Here is a 14,808-nt window from a genome sequence, read left to right on the forward strand (position 1 = left end):
TCCCAATTTCTCCAGCAGCAGTTGGTTTGACAAGGCTCTTATGCTATAATTATGCAGGAGCAAGTGTGAATGAAATATAATTGCTTAAATCACCTTAAGCCTTAATTGAAGATATTTTTGCAAGACACTTCCCTATTGGCTAGGGTTCAAGGCTATACACAAATCTTTGTTCCAGGCCATCTAAATTAGGGAGGGTTTTATGGGCCATGGAGTGATAGACTATAGCTGGTCAGGTGAACCTATGGAGTTCTCTCCTCCCCAAACACTGCAGAAAAATGACTGACAGGGAAGCAAAGGGAAGCCACAAGAGTGATCACATGACCTTCCCCAGCAGTATGGTTTGGGTACCCAGGGCAGCCAGCAGAGATGTAAATCACTGTGGGGCAGGGGGAAGACCTGGCTAGTGGTTTCTACCTTGCGCCTGGCTCAGCTGCTAATCCTGGCTGAGCATGGGAGGACAGGACTTCCTCTTCCCCCACATGGCATCTGGGACCTGGGTCAGACCCACCCAAAGATTTCTCATCCAGCTGCAGGAAGCTCTGCAAACTTCCCCTGCTTCCTACACCCATCATTCCTCAGCTGCAAGGGGAGGGATCCCTGTACAGGGAAATGCTCCACCATCTGCCCAACCCCCATGCATCCAGACCCTCTCATAACTAGAACCTCCTGCTGAGTCTCACCCCCCCTCCCCCCACAGAACCCTCTAGTAAGCCCCATTCCCGCTGCATCTGGACCACCCTGTTGAGCCACCTGCACCCCCACCCTACTGAGCCCCAACCATCTTCACTTGGAGCCCCCTGCAGGAAGTCCCATCACCATTGCGCCCAGACCCCCACCCCAACAAGCCCATGCACCCAGAATCCTCATTTTGCCCCACACAACCCTCTCAACCCACACCTGGATCCCCCCCCCACATTAAGTCCCTCCACTCTTGGATCCTGCCTTGCTGAGCCTGCCTGCCCACACCTGGCATGGAGGGGAAGGTCCCTGGGGTGTTTCTAGGGCAGGCCTGGTCCTTGTGCAGTGTCAGGGTTGGGTGCAGCCGTACCACTGAGTGTGTTTTCTCAGGGGGGGGGGGGGAGGGGAAGCTGCACAGTGATCTCCCATCTCTGGGCAGCCAATCTTTTAGTTTTCCCCATGGGCTGTAGGAGATACATAGCTCTACATGGTCTACTTTGACCAAAATCCCCCTTGCTTCCCTCATATGTGGCACAAACAAGATGTACTTTCCTACATTTGGGTGTCTGCAGGGAAATCTCCAATATTCTGTTTGCAGTATAGCACTTCTATATTATGGAATGTTGCTAAGTATTGGCCAATGCCTTTCTATGGACAAATTTAAATTCTGCCAGAGTTAAAATTAAATGCATATTTATAAGAAGTTCAGTCTGCCTGTACAGAATGCTTTTTGAACATAAGCTAAATGCAGTGTATTTCAGAAGCTAGTCACTACACTAAAAGCAAGTTCTATTCTGCTCTTTTCCCTCCTCACAGCATTAGATTTTAATAGTACAAGCCCATGTTAATGTAGATCATGGAAACTATTCTAGTTAATCAAATGAAAATTAATCTAAAAAAATTCTTAAAGAAACTGGACAAACCTGGATGGAGAGTTCACCAAGACATCACTAAGAGACACCCCACATGGCACTGGAACTTCTGAGTTAGGGGCTGAATCCGCCAATACAGTACCCATTTCTGATTCAGACAGCATTGTCCCTGCAAAAGTTTAAAATGACAAAGTGATAGTTTAAAACTGCTTTAAGGAAACCACTTATCAACATTGTTATCTGAACAAGCCCATTCAAACAATTGTCACTGAAGGCAGCAATATTTGTATTTGCAAAGAATAAAATATGATTCTTTATCTGGTCCAGTACTAGGATGGTGCTAGATATAGAATATATTCTATGAGATTTGTTAGTTGTCAGATTTTCCCAATTCATTTTTAAAAGTATAGTCTATAGTTGACCTGCTTACAATTTTGAACATCTCACAAAAAGGTTCTCATTTATATCCTATGCTATTTAGCCAGAAATAATGAATTTAGATCTTAACCCCCAAAAACCCAACCACCATCACAGAATTATGGTTTAGAATCTCAGTGCATTTTCTGTGCCTTTGTTCAATCCTCCTCCTCTGCAGTCTATCAGCATGAGCACAGATGTGTAACATCCTTTATTTTTTTAAACTAGCACCTACCAGGAAGAGCTGTAACATCTTAGGTCATGTGTTCTCTGCATTGCAATTGGAAGTAGCCCATCACCCCACTTTTCTCCTTATATAGAAAGAAGGATGTGTTTGTTCCTCCTCCCCCTGCAACACCAGCACATGCAATTACTTTCTTAGCGGATGCTGGATAGTTTCCTTTTTCCTGCCTGGAACATGTCCACAACAGTTGTGATGTGGTCACAGGAACAGGGTTACTATGCTACAGACAGTCAAGTATCTATTATATTTGAACACAAAGTATGCACAGTTCATTTTTATAATAGACAGTTCAGTAGCTGCCTTCTTCCTGAGTGGGTTTCATAGTCAGCATTAAGTGAATGTATCACTAGCGTGTCTTAAAGGTTGAGTTCGTTCATCTAAAATTAACCTAATGCTAGAAGAAATGTCAGTTTTACTTGAGCTTTGCATTAGTCAGTACATAGGCCTCAAACTCAGGATAGTTGCGTTGGACTGGGCTTTATTTGCCTGGAAGAGAATCACCCTATAAACAGGAAGGAAAACACATTCCTATTAACTCCTTTAAGAGGCATAGTTCACCATACTATTTTTTATTTCTTTTAACAAGACCACTTTAAAGTTATTGCAATGTCTGTCAATACAAGGCACTATGATAACCTAAAAATCCAATAAATGGGTTTAGGTTAAGGGCTGGTTGCTTTCCTCTAGCTAGTCATGAAGCAGAGAGTCTGCTGAACTGTGGGGCTGAGAGAAGAGAGTAATAGCAGCTCTGAATCATTTTGCTGCATCAGAACAACTCTTCAAAATATATTGTGTGGCTGCTTCACCATGGCCAATCTATAGTACGCTAGACTCTTATCCCAGTAGGAAATTCTTACTGATGTTCAGTGATAGGAGGGCAGTCAAGCCACCAGTGTAGGAGATAAGGGGAGACAATATGGGAATTCTCTGAAATATTTATTATGAAGCCTTTGTGCCTCTGTTTCCCCTCTGCACTTTGCATTGTAAAAAAGTTTAAGTCTCCTGCTAAGTGCAGGAAGCATGAAATAGGAGTGTCACCTAGTGGTCTGAGTGGAAGAGCTACGTCATTAAAGACTGGCTCAAACTGACTCCAAATCAAATCAGAACATCCAGCAAGACTAAGGCCTGGTCTACACTGCCATGTTAGGTCCAATTTAAAAGGACTGCGTCCACACAGCCAAGCCCGTTCCGTCGGCCTAAAGGGCTCTTAAAATAAACTTCTGTACTCCTCCCTGATGAAAGGAGTAGTGCTAAAAATTGACCTTGCTGGGTCAAATTTGGGATAGTACAGATGCAAATCGATGGTATTGGCCTCCAGGAGCTACCCCAGAGTGCTCCATTGTGACTGCTTGGGACAGCACTTTGAACTCTGATGCACTAGCCAGGTACACAGGAAGAGTCCTAGGAACTTTTGAATTTCATTTCCTGTTTGGTCAGCATGGCAAACTCAGCAGCACAGGTGACCATGCAGTCCCCCCAGAATTGTAGAGTGTTTCTAGGCTCCCCCTATCATTTCCATCCCTGAGGAGATTGCAGGTGGGAAGGCAGGGGGAGCACTCATGACTACATGTTTTCTGAGCTCATGCAGTCCTCCCACACTGATCATGCATTAAGCTGTGCCCTGAGATATTCAGTGGCAGAGGCCAGAAAGAATTCAGTGAGTGTGAAGAGCGGAGGCAGGACATGATGCTAGGCTAATAGGAAAGCTAACGAGAGCACAGACCCCTGCTGCATATACTGTATAACTGCCTACCCTCCTCCCCATGTTCCATAGCTGCCTCACCCAGATGCCCAAGAATGTGGGGGGGGGGGGGGAGGCTCCAGGCACCCAGCCATTCCACTCCAGAGGATGACCCAAGCAACAGAAGGCTGTCATTCAAACAGTTTGCTTATTGTAGCAACACTCAAAATCAATGTGGCCTTGTCCTTCCCTCCTCCCCTACCCCACTCAGGCTACCCTGTCAGGTTTTTTGGTTTTGTTTAATAAGGAAAGAATGCATGGTTTCAAAACAATAGTTACACTGTAAGCCAACCACCCTCCCCCCCTTTGAAATAAAGTATTAAAAACAACAAAGGGCAGGTTTGCATCGAGGAGAAACACACAACTGTCACACTGAAGCCTGGCCAGTCATGAAACTGGCTTTCAAAGCCTCTCTGATGTGCAGCGTGCCTTGCTGTGCTCTAAATGCCCTGGTGTCTGGTTGCTCAAAATCGGACGCCAGGCAATTGGCCTCAACCTCTCACCCCACCATAAATGTCTTCCCCCTTACTCAGATATTATGGAGCACACGGCAAACAGCAACAATGGGAATGTTGGTTGTGCTGAGGTCTGACCTGGTCAGCAAACAGCATCAGCAAGCTTTAAAACGTCTAAAGGCACATTCTGCACTTGCTCAGCCTATAGTTGAACAGCTCCTTACTACTGTCCAGGCTTCATGAGCCATGGGAGCAAGGGGTAGGCTTGACTGCACAGTGCTGCCAGCTGGGAGAGCCTCCAGCTCACATGATATTCCAGGCAGGACTGAATCTCCATGAGAAAACTTGGAGAATGACCTGGAGTGTCTGGCTCCCTTTCAGTGCTCTAAGAGGAGGATAGCCATGTCTGTCCAGGCACCCTGATCGATCCCACCGAGGTCTGCCAGGAGCACCCAGGAGATGGATGGCTCAGTCCTACTGCACCGTCTTCTGCAAAGGCAAGGAGCTGCTGCTGTGTTACACATTTCCTTACATGGTACCATTTAGAACATCTAGTCACTTGTTCACACACTAGTTACAAATATTTAGGTATTAACTTACCTAGCTTAGTGAAAGCTTGTTTTAAAAGGTTACCATAGTTGCTAATTGTAGCACAACTGTTAGTAAATGGCTTGGCTGCCCTCGTATACATTCTTAATATGATCATTCAAGAAAGACTATTTCTCAGCCTCCATTTCATTTAGCATAAGTAGCTGCTTAAACAGTAAACAAAATTTGTTAATGTTTAGCCATTGGATTGGGTAACTGAATATAGAGACTGTCTGCACTACCACTTTTGTTGGTAAAACTTGTGTCAGTCATGGGTATGAAAAACCACCCCTCTCTCTGAGAATTTTTGCTGGCAAAAGTGCTGGTGTGGGCAATGTTATGTCAGCGGGAGAGGCTCTCCTTCTGGCAAAGAGCAGCTACACAGGAGACCTTACAGTGGTACAGCTGTGCTGCTGTAATGTCTGTAGTTACTTAACGTAAGTGAATCTTGTACAATGACCTGGTCAGTTGTTACTGGGGTCCTAGTGGGGGAGCCAGCTGTGGTCACTCAATTAGGGTGAACTGCAAAGAATGGGGCAGACAATCCCCAAAAAGCTGGTGGATATTCCAATACTTAAATTCACCAAACCAGCACAGCTTATTTATTACCTTACTGGTTACTCAAGTCTAAAACAGTAACCTTAAAGTGATCCAGCATCAGGCCCCCATCCAGGTATGCATGTCAAATATTTCATCATGTAAAAGAACAGGTTCTATCGGTCCCAAAGGATCGGACACTTTACCTCCCAAGTTAATGAAGGTTTCAGAGCTTACCCAAATATACATGACAGCCAATTCTTATTAAACAAAAAATAATGTGGTTAAAAGATCAATATACATACAGATAGGAGTTCAATTCATTGAGTTCAGATTCACAGCAGAGATGGTGAGCTTTGTAGTAGCAAAGACAGTTGATTACATGGTCCACCCTACTCATATATAGGTAAATATGCAAACATTATCTCCCCACATGTCTTCTCTGGGTTATTCATTTTACTGGATGTTTAACCCTTTCTAGCCATGGGTCAGTTGTCAAGGCTGGATTTAAGGTTCAATAGTCTACAACCCCCCACCCCTCCCCCTGACTGGAAGCGTGTTAACAGGTCACTTCACCTTGACTAGTCCCTTGAAATGTGTTAACTACTTATGCTAAACAATCTGTTCCACCTTATATTTAGCTGTGACACTTCGATTAAGTTTCCCAGCTCTAGAGTATGCCTACACAGCCATGTTAAAGCTCTGCCGTGGCAGCGCTTTAACACGGCTGTGTAGTCATGGCTCCACCACTGGGGAAGAGCTCTGCCAGCGCTGTAATAAAACCACCTCTGTGAGGGGAATGGCTCCCAGCACTGTAGCACTGTCTATACAGCCACTTTACAGCGCTGAAACTTGCATCGCTCAGGGGGGGTGCCTATACTGTAAGTGCTACATCAGTAGCACCAGTGTAGCTGCGCTGCTGTAGTGTATCTAGTCAAGACGCTCTATGCCAGGGTGGCCAAACTGTGGCTCGAGAGCAACATGTGGCTCTTTTACTGTTAAAGTGCCGCTTGCAAACCCCCCCACCCCACCCACCAGACTGGAGGAGCAGCTTGGGACCTCTGCTTTTCAGTGAGGTGGTGGAGGTAGGGGCTGCTGCCCAGCATGGAGTGGGAGTCTCAGGGCTTCTGCCCTGCAGGGTGCACCTGCAGGGGCTCAGGGCTTCAGCAGGAGCGAGGCTGAAGTCCCATCAGGTGTCTCCCACAGGGCTGAAGCCCTGAGCCCTGGCTGGCATGCCCTGGCTCTTGAACTTCTGAAGATGGTTGTATGTGGCTCAGAGGGTCTGTAAGTCTGGCCACCCCTACTCTATGCAGATGAGACCGCACACGCTCTCCCACTGGCATAATAAATCCACCTCTGTGAGAGGCGGTAGCTATGTTGGCAGAAGCAGGTCTCCTGCTGATATAGCGTGGTCCACACTGATGCTTATGGCAGTGTAAGTCAAGGGTTCTCAAACGGTGGGTCACCACCCCATTTTAATGGGGTCACCAAGGCTGGTATTAGACTTGCTGGGGCCTAGGGCCAAAGCCCCACCACCCAGGACTGAAGCTAAAGTCAGAGCCCCACCACCTGGGGCCAAAACTTGAGGGCTTCAGCCCAGGGAAGGGAGGGGATGGCTAAGGTTATATGCCCCCTGCCCAGGGCAGAAGCCCTTGAGCTTTGGTCCCCCCCTTCTGGGGTCATGTAGTAATTTGTGTCAGAAGGGGGAAGGGTGTCACAGTGCAATGAAGTTTGAGAACAGCTGGTGTAACTTATATTGCTTGAGGGTGTTGGCTTATTCACACCCTACCCTGAGCTACATAAGTTATAAGTGGTAGCATAGATCTGGTCCCAGACCTGGAGAAGAGCTCTGTGTAAGCTTGTGTGTCTCATCAACAGAAGTTGATCCAATTAAGAGATACTACCTCACCCACCTAGTCTCTCTAATATCCTGGGATTGACACAGCAACAAACATTGGATGCTGGAGCAGAAAGTCTAACTTTAAAAAGTACTCTGGAAATATTTCTGAAACAACTGAATACACTGAAAACAGAAGCTGCACCAGACACGATAATTTCAGCAAGTCAGCTTCTCTTGGCCAAAACTGAACTAACTGATGTCCCTTAGTCTAATATTGGAACTTTAGTACAGTTAATATTTCAGTAACATCACTTCAGAGACTGTACTATTTGAACAAGAAAGGGACTATTTGGTGATTGTATTAAAATTAATTTGGCCTTAATGTTTAGAGCAGGCTGTACCTTTACAAAAGGCAGGGAGTAGAAGTTTCAGATTACATGGTTTCTAGTGCAGGAGTACTTTATCTTTATAGTTTTTAACTCTTGATCTCCTTGTGCAGAAGGCACTGACTTAGAGGAAGCTAAGTAAGACTTTATTTTCTTGAACATGACCCTAATGGGTGGAGGAAGGGGAGCATGGATTTCAAATGATTTTTCCTGTAATTTCCTGCCACGTACTGGAGAGTTGCTTACATATGGGAAATAGTGTGACTGTTACTACAGCTTCCTCACTATCTCTCTCAAAGGTTCTTTGTTTTACAGCAGAGGGGTGTCAAACAAAGATAGTTTTGTTACCATAATTATAGTTGACATTTAAACATAATTATGCTTGAAAAAAAGCTAAGCTTCAGGTTAAAGAGATTGCATCTCCATGGGAAACTTTGCTAAAATTCCCCACCAGCATAGCTTTACCAGTAGGCTATTTTCTGTTTGTGCATTTGGTAGCACATTAGATGGGGTAACCCAAGTTTGACTGGTTTCAGAGTAGCAGCTGTGTTAGTCTGTATCCACAAAAAGAACACGAGTACATGTGGCACCTTAAAGACTAAAATTTGAGCTTATGCTCAAATTAAGTTTGACTATATAGTCAGTTTCCCTTTGAATGGGGTTCCCCCCACCCTAACCACACAGTGAGAAGCCACTTTTTGAAGCATGATGCTATAATTTTAAAACCACAAAAGTTGACAGGACCATCAGAGTGTTGGTGTAGTATTCAAGACTATCCCTTTAACCTGAATTTCTAAACTGACTGAATTTCAAGTCAACAGTACCCTTACTGAATCTTTAAGGTAATTTTAAGCTATTTCACTACTGATCATTTAAGTTTCTACTAATCAGAAATTTACTTCATTGTAGCTATATTTCACCAGGAGGGAGATGGAGAAATACAGGAGACAGGGATATATAGGTAGGCAGCTAACTGCTGCTTAGGGAAGAGTAATAGATGTAAACCTCTCCTCCCTGCTCTAAACATTTATTCTTTATTCCTGCCCAGAATGGGAACTGGAAATTTATCCAGCCCTTTCTGGGTGCCAGAAAGCTCAATGGACTTCTGACCAGATGCTAAAACCTGTTTTCTCTGCCTACCCTCCCAAAAATTCTCATGTACAATAAATGTATGCATTTTTCAATACAGAACTGTAGGTTGAAAAGGACAGAATTCACTGCAGGTATCCAGAACACAAGTGGAACTGGCTAGATATGCAGCCTGAACTCTCCACCAGTTAAATTTGGTGAGCCATCACAGCAAGTGTAGTAATTTTTGTTCACTAGTTAAGGCTACACTAGTTATAAATTAATTAGTAGGAGCTTGTTAAGATTCCTCTCTCATTTAACTGTGTTTAGCTTTAGTTTATAAATCTAATCTCAAATCTAGAACAGTTGTAGTCCATGGAACACTGGTGATCTGTTGAGATTGCATAGTCACAGGTTTCCAATTTCCCTTGTAGCCATCTGCTTAGCCACCTTGCTTCCACAGATCAAGGTTAGAAGAGCAGTTTCTGTATTTGCCACAGGGGTGTTTTGATAGTTACTGGCAGATATGGTGGTCCATGCTACTGCAAAACAGAAGGGGTGGTGTTCCATATGGCACAGTTATGATGTGAACCACCTCATGAAAAATTCAGAAACCCTGAACTAGATACTACTGTGATCATTCTATATAGCGATCCTACTTGACATCTGGATTTAACTGACATAATATAGTTTAGAAAAATGTGGAGTTTGTTACTGAATGCACACAGAGGACATTTAAAAAATCCTGGTAAAATACTGGAATGAACTATTAATTTTTTGTGGCTGCAGAATGTTCTGACGTCTTGTACCAATGTTAGTCATTTCAGCACCGTTTTCCTAATACTGCAGGCTCCCTCTACAGCATCATGCAAGTGTAACCTGATTATTTCAGCCAATAGACATGTTACAAGTCATCATTTTGACACATGATAGTATCAAGACACTGAATGAATAAGCTTAGAGGTTATCAGAGAACATTAACCTGTTGTAGAGGTCACAAGTGCACTTCTTCCTGTTGAGGCAGACAGCAGAGGTACCATGAGTTACTCACACAGATGGAAACACACTGAAAACAGTTTAATACTGATGAAAGTATAGAGCACTGTTTACAGTTTATAGCCATCAGCTTTTTCCACAGGAAGTTATGTATGTGGCAGGAAGTCTACTGCTGATTCTTTGATACACAGCTATATTGATCTTGTTTCAATAGAGGCAGATGAGATCTCTCCTCTAGGGACTACCATAGCACCAAACATTTTTTGTACAGAACTGGAAATAGGCAGTTAAACTTAAAATATGCACCAGTTTCTGAAGTATACTGGCAGTTTTTACAAGACAGCCACAGAAGAAAGGGTATAATATATACAAAGCACAATCTACATCATTTTTGCAGCAGGAAGTTCCTCAGCATTGGAAGACTGACTTTTCAAAATCTGATCAGATCTCACATTTGATGAGGTCAGCCCCAGTACCAATTAAGAATATGGGATACATTAAGATTTTAGTTCAGAAATCAGAGAAACAGTCTTTTTAAACAACTTTGTCACTTTTTAGAGAGACACGTGAGACACATAAGTGACTAGCCCTCACGCAGGCATAGCGTTGTATTAATATTTGCTTAAGGAAGTGTCAACAAAACAAAGGTCTAGAAACCAGGTGACAACTACAAACATCCTGGCAGATTTCAAATGTAAGGGAACAGACTAATTTTCTTGTAGCTAGGAGGACTTTTACTTTCGGGGGGGGGGGGGGCCCTCTGAGCAAGCACACATCAGAAACGCGCTAATAAGCGGCCAAACGCTCACTCTTTGCGCCATGGGGGCCGGGGGGGGGGTAAGAGAGAAAGAAGAGAAGAGGGGACCAAAAGAGAAAATGGAAATTCCAGTTCTCCCCTTAGACACAAAACCTCAAGTGCCCCAGATGATGTGCCCCCCCCCGGCCGCCCGCCCCGCGCCCTCAGAGGGGAAACCCAATACGTGGCACGAGTGCTGCGTTTTTCCGTCCATAAAGCGCCCTCCAGCCATGAGCTCATTGAGGAAGCTGCCGTCCACCCACGCCCTCACTCCGCTGTGAGGGGGGGCGGTGAGGCACCTGCCTTGCCCAGCCCCTCGCCGAGCCGAGCCTTTGCAGAGCCGTTGCTACCAGCCCGAGGGCCCCCGCCGCAGCGGAGCTTCCAGCAACGCGGCGTCCCGCCCGCGGCACGTTTCGGGCACTCGGGCCAGGGCGCGAGCGGCTCCACCCGGGCGGGGCGCGTGCAGGGGCGGGTCGGGTCACCAGAGCCCCCGCTGCCCCGCCAGCTCCTGCCCACGCAGCGGGAGAGGACGGGAGCAGGGGAACCCCCCCCCCCACAGCCCATCTCCGGGGGAGAAGCAGCCCCTCCATCACCAAGCCGTACCGGGGGGGGGCAGCCCATTCATCCATCGCCTCCCCACCCGAGGGGCCAGGCACATCGCTCCCCAGTACCTGAGGGGGGGGGGGTAAGGGCAGCCCCTCCATCGCCCCCACACACACCGGCCTGAAGCAGCCCCGTCCCTCCCCAGTACCTGAGGGGGAGGGGGAGTAAGGCAGCCCCTCCATCGCCCCCCCACATACACACCTGCCTGAGGAGGCAACCCCGTCCCTCCCCAGTACCTGGGGGGGGTAAGGGGGGCCCCTCCATCACCCCCCCCCGAAGCAGCCCCGTCCCTCCCCAGTACCTGAGGGGTTTAAGGGCAGTTCCCTGCGGGACCAGCCCCGCCCGCCTGGAGGGGAAGAAGGGGCAGCCCCCGTCCCTTTACCTGGGATGGGCGCGCCGAACCAAGCCTCCTCTCCGCGCTGCAGGACTGACTGGCTGCCTGGAGGAGGCACCAGGTGCCTTAAATTTAGAGCGCTCGCGGGCAGGGGAGGGGCGAGAGGGCGAATCCCGTCCGCGGCGCGTCACCCCCTGCCGCTTGAAAGCCCCGCGCGCGCCCCCTCCCCGCCCGATTGGACGCAGCGCCTCTCCTGAGGGGGCGGGGCCAGGAGCGAGCTCCGCCGTTTTGGATAGGAGCACCTTTTTCGCCAGCAGCCAATAGAGGTGGGTTCCGCGCTGCCTCAGCCCCGCCCCCTGCTGTAACCCTCGGTCATTGACCTCCACTAGACCATGCGGCGTCTGCAGCCGCCCTCCTGGCGGGCGGTTCGCGGTACTGGCAGGGCCGGGAGCGTTGCTCAGGGGAGATGGGGCATAGGAGGGGGTCGCAGGAGCTGTTACAACAGCGGGGGATTGTCTCAGTTAGCATCGATTGCTTATAAATATGGTTATAATCGGCCAGGGGCAGCAAACAAATTGCAGACCTGCCGGTAATAAATTGCATAACCTGCTGGTAATAAATCACAAGCAGGGGATGACAGGTACCGGGACAGTAAGCATTGGGGAACAAACAAAGCAGAACAGCGACAAAGTCTACAGCAATTTATTGCAGGCCAGTCGCAGGTGCAGTAACAACTCTTGGAGAAACTGGTGAGTTTCATGATAGGGAGTGATAAGTGGGGGATGGTCATGGGGCTGTGCAAAATGGGCCATATGCCTGACCCTGATGCCTTCTGGTTAATGTTTGAATGGGTGGTTTCAGGAGCAGACTGGGTAAAGAGGGTATGGGGTCTTCAGCTGCCTCCCTCCCTGCCTTTCGGGGTATAGAGGGTATGGGCTCCCTATCAACCTCTCGTGAGAAACTCAAGCTGTTTATAGGGTGCTGTGGGATGAAAAAGCATCAGATTATGATACCATAAAGGCTGCCATTTTAGATCAGATGGGTCTGTCAGCAGATCGATACAGCCAGAAGTTTTAGGCAGCCAGGTGGTCACAGGGGACAAGACCTAGGGGCTTTGCACAAATTATTGGATTGGATCACTGGGTGGCTGAGGCCAGGTGAGGGGTTGGGGAGATCATGGACTTCATTATTTTGGAATAGCTTTTGCAGTGCCTCCCCAAAGTCACTAGGTCTTGGGTGCAGAGGCACTAACCCACTATTCTGGAAGCCACTGTTAAATTCACTGAGGAGTTCGTGGAAGCTGGTGTCCCTAGTAAAACAACATGTTCATTTAAAGAACATGACCTGGGGAGGAAAGATGAGGAACTACTGACTACGAAGTGCTGGAGAAGAAAAGAGAAGTGAGGAAGGAGACCCCACCCACAAATTGCCAAACTGTTTATCAGTGTGGGGGCTCAGGACATCTGAAAAGGGACTGCCCCATGTAGACTACAGTAACTCCTCATTTAACGTTGTTACGTTGCTGATCAATTAGGGAACATGCTCGTTTAAAGGTGTGCGATGCTCCCTTGTAGTGGTGTTTGGCAGCCGCCTGCTTTCTCCACTGCTTGCAGGAAGAGCAGCCCATTGGCGCTAGCTGGTGGGGGCTTGGAACCAGGGTGGGCCGGCAGTGCCCCTAAGTTCCCTGTGCAGCAGCTGCCCCACAGGCTTATCAATTGCCAGGCAGTTTGAGTGTGTCGTGTCCCGCCTCCCCCCCCCCCCCCGGCTGTGTGCTGCTCCTGCTCTCTGCCTTGGAGCTGCTTCCAGGAGCCTCCTGCTTGTTGTGCTGGGGGGGGAGGGGAGGGAGAAGGGATGCTGATGTCAGGGTGTCCCCCTCCCCCTGCTCCTGTACCCCATCTCCACAGAGCTGGGGGGACATGACAGGGCTCAGGATGGAGGGAGCTTGCTGGCAGCAGCTGCTGTTTCAACTTGTTGATCTACTTAAAAAGGCAGTGTACTTAGAGTGGGATCAGTGTACTTAAAGGGGTAATGCGTGTCTCTCTCTCTCATACACACACACAGTGTGTGTGTCTGTCTCACACACACACACAGTGTGTGTGTCTGTCTCTCACACACACACACACATGCAACCCCCCCTCCCCGGCAGTTTGGAAAGTGGAGGGACTGGTGCACTCCAGTGGGATAGGGTCATCATCACGTTCAGTTTCCACAGAGAATGTTTGCAGCTACTGCCAAGCATCTATTGTGTCTCTTCCCTCCATTCGTGCTCCTTGTAGAGTGTGAGGCTACATTAACAACAATGTGTTAACACTTGAGGGCTCAGACGAGTGCTAGTTTATCATTTAGCAGTAAGGCATTCCCTGGGAAATAACCCACTCTCTTCCACCCTCTGACTCCACCACCTCAACCAAGCTTCATAATCATCATTGCTGTGTACAGTATTAAATTGTTTGTTTAAAACTTATACTGTGTGTGTGGCCAGCACATCCCTTGGCCTGCACCGCTTCCCGCAGCCCCCATTGGCCTGGGATGGCGAACCGCAGCCAGTGGGAACTGCGATCGGCCGAACCTGCAGATGCTGCAGGTAAACAGACTGGCCCGGCCCGCCAGGGGCTTTCCCTGGCGGGCCGCAGGCCAAAGGCTGCCGATCCCTGCTATATAATGTCTTTTGTATGCCGAAAAAAAGTTCCCTGGAACCTAACCCCCACATTATTACATTAATTCTTATGGGGAAATTGGATTCGCTTAACATCGTTTTGCTTAAAGTAGGATTTTTCAGGAACATAACCACAACGCTAAGTGAGAAGTTACTGTATAATCTTGCCAAGTTCGGGGGCGAGAGGGGAATCTTCAGGAAGCAATTAAAGCAAGCACTCACAGTCTCTCTGAGAGTTGGGTGGTGACAAGGGACAGGTCTAGTAGATTTTGCTGAGGGATGCTTGTTGCTTAGGACACTGGGTGCTGGGAGAAAGATTGAGGCTAACGTATCCACAGGGAAAGAAAAATTTCCCTGTGGCCTGGGTGCCTTTGGAAGTTGGAGGAACATTTCAGAGGAAGCAGGCTGGAGTTGTCAAGGCATTGCCCCAATCTGTGTTAATTATGACAAATCAGAGCCCTTTTCCTTTAAGGAAGGAGAGAAATGCCTGGAGAACCAAACGGCTAGAGAGTGAGGGACCAGGGGAGATGCCAAGAAGCCAAAGTAGGAGCTAGAGAAAGAAGGAACAGGACAGACTAGGCAGAAACAGATGTTGGG

At 47.7% G+C, this 14,808-nt stretch overlaps 1 protein-coding gene across 4 annotated transcripts in view; it reads right to left on the reverse strand.

Moving 5' to 3' along the window:
- The window catches only part of ACSBG2 (acyl-CoA synthetase bubblegum family member 2), an 88,440-nt gene extending 76,674 nt beyond the window's left edge, over positions 1 to 11,766 (reverse strand). For 2 of the 4 annotated variants that reach the window (XM_074939734.1, XM_074939735.1), the window contains exons 1-2: positions 2,120 to 2,167; positions 1,602 to 1,719 (exon numbers count right to left, since the gene is read on the reverse strand). In XM_074939734.1, the coding sequence (XP_074795835.1) occupies positions 1,602 to 1,719; positions 2,120 to 2,156 (155 nt within the window). In that variant the 5' untranslated portion in view covers positions 2,157 to 2,167. The other 2 variants (XM_074939737.1, XM_074939736.1) reach the window with 2 other exon arrangements.
- Positions 11,767 to 14,808: the final 3,042 nt, after the last annotated feature.

This window comes from Natator depressus, chromosome 25, assembly GCF_965152275.1.
Source record: "Natator depressus isolate rNatDep1 chromosome 25, rNatDep2.hap1, whole genome shotgun sequence".
Classification (NCBI taxonomy): domain Eukaryota; kingdom Metazoa; phylum Chordata; order Testudines; family Cheloniidae; genus Natator; species Natator depressus.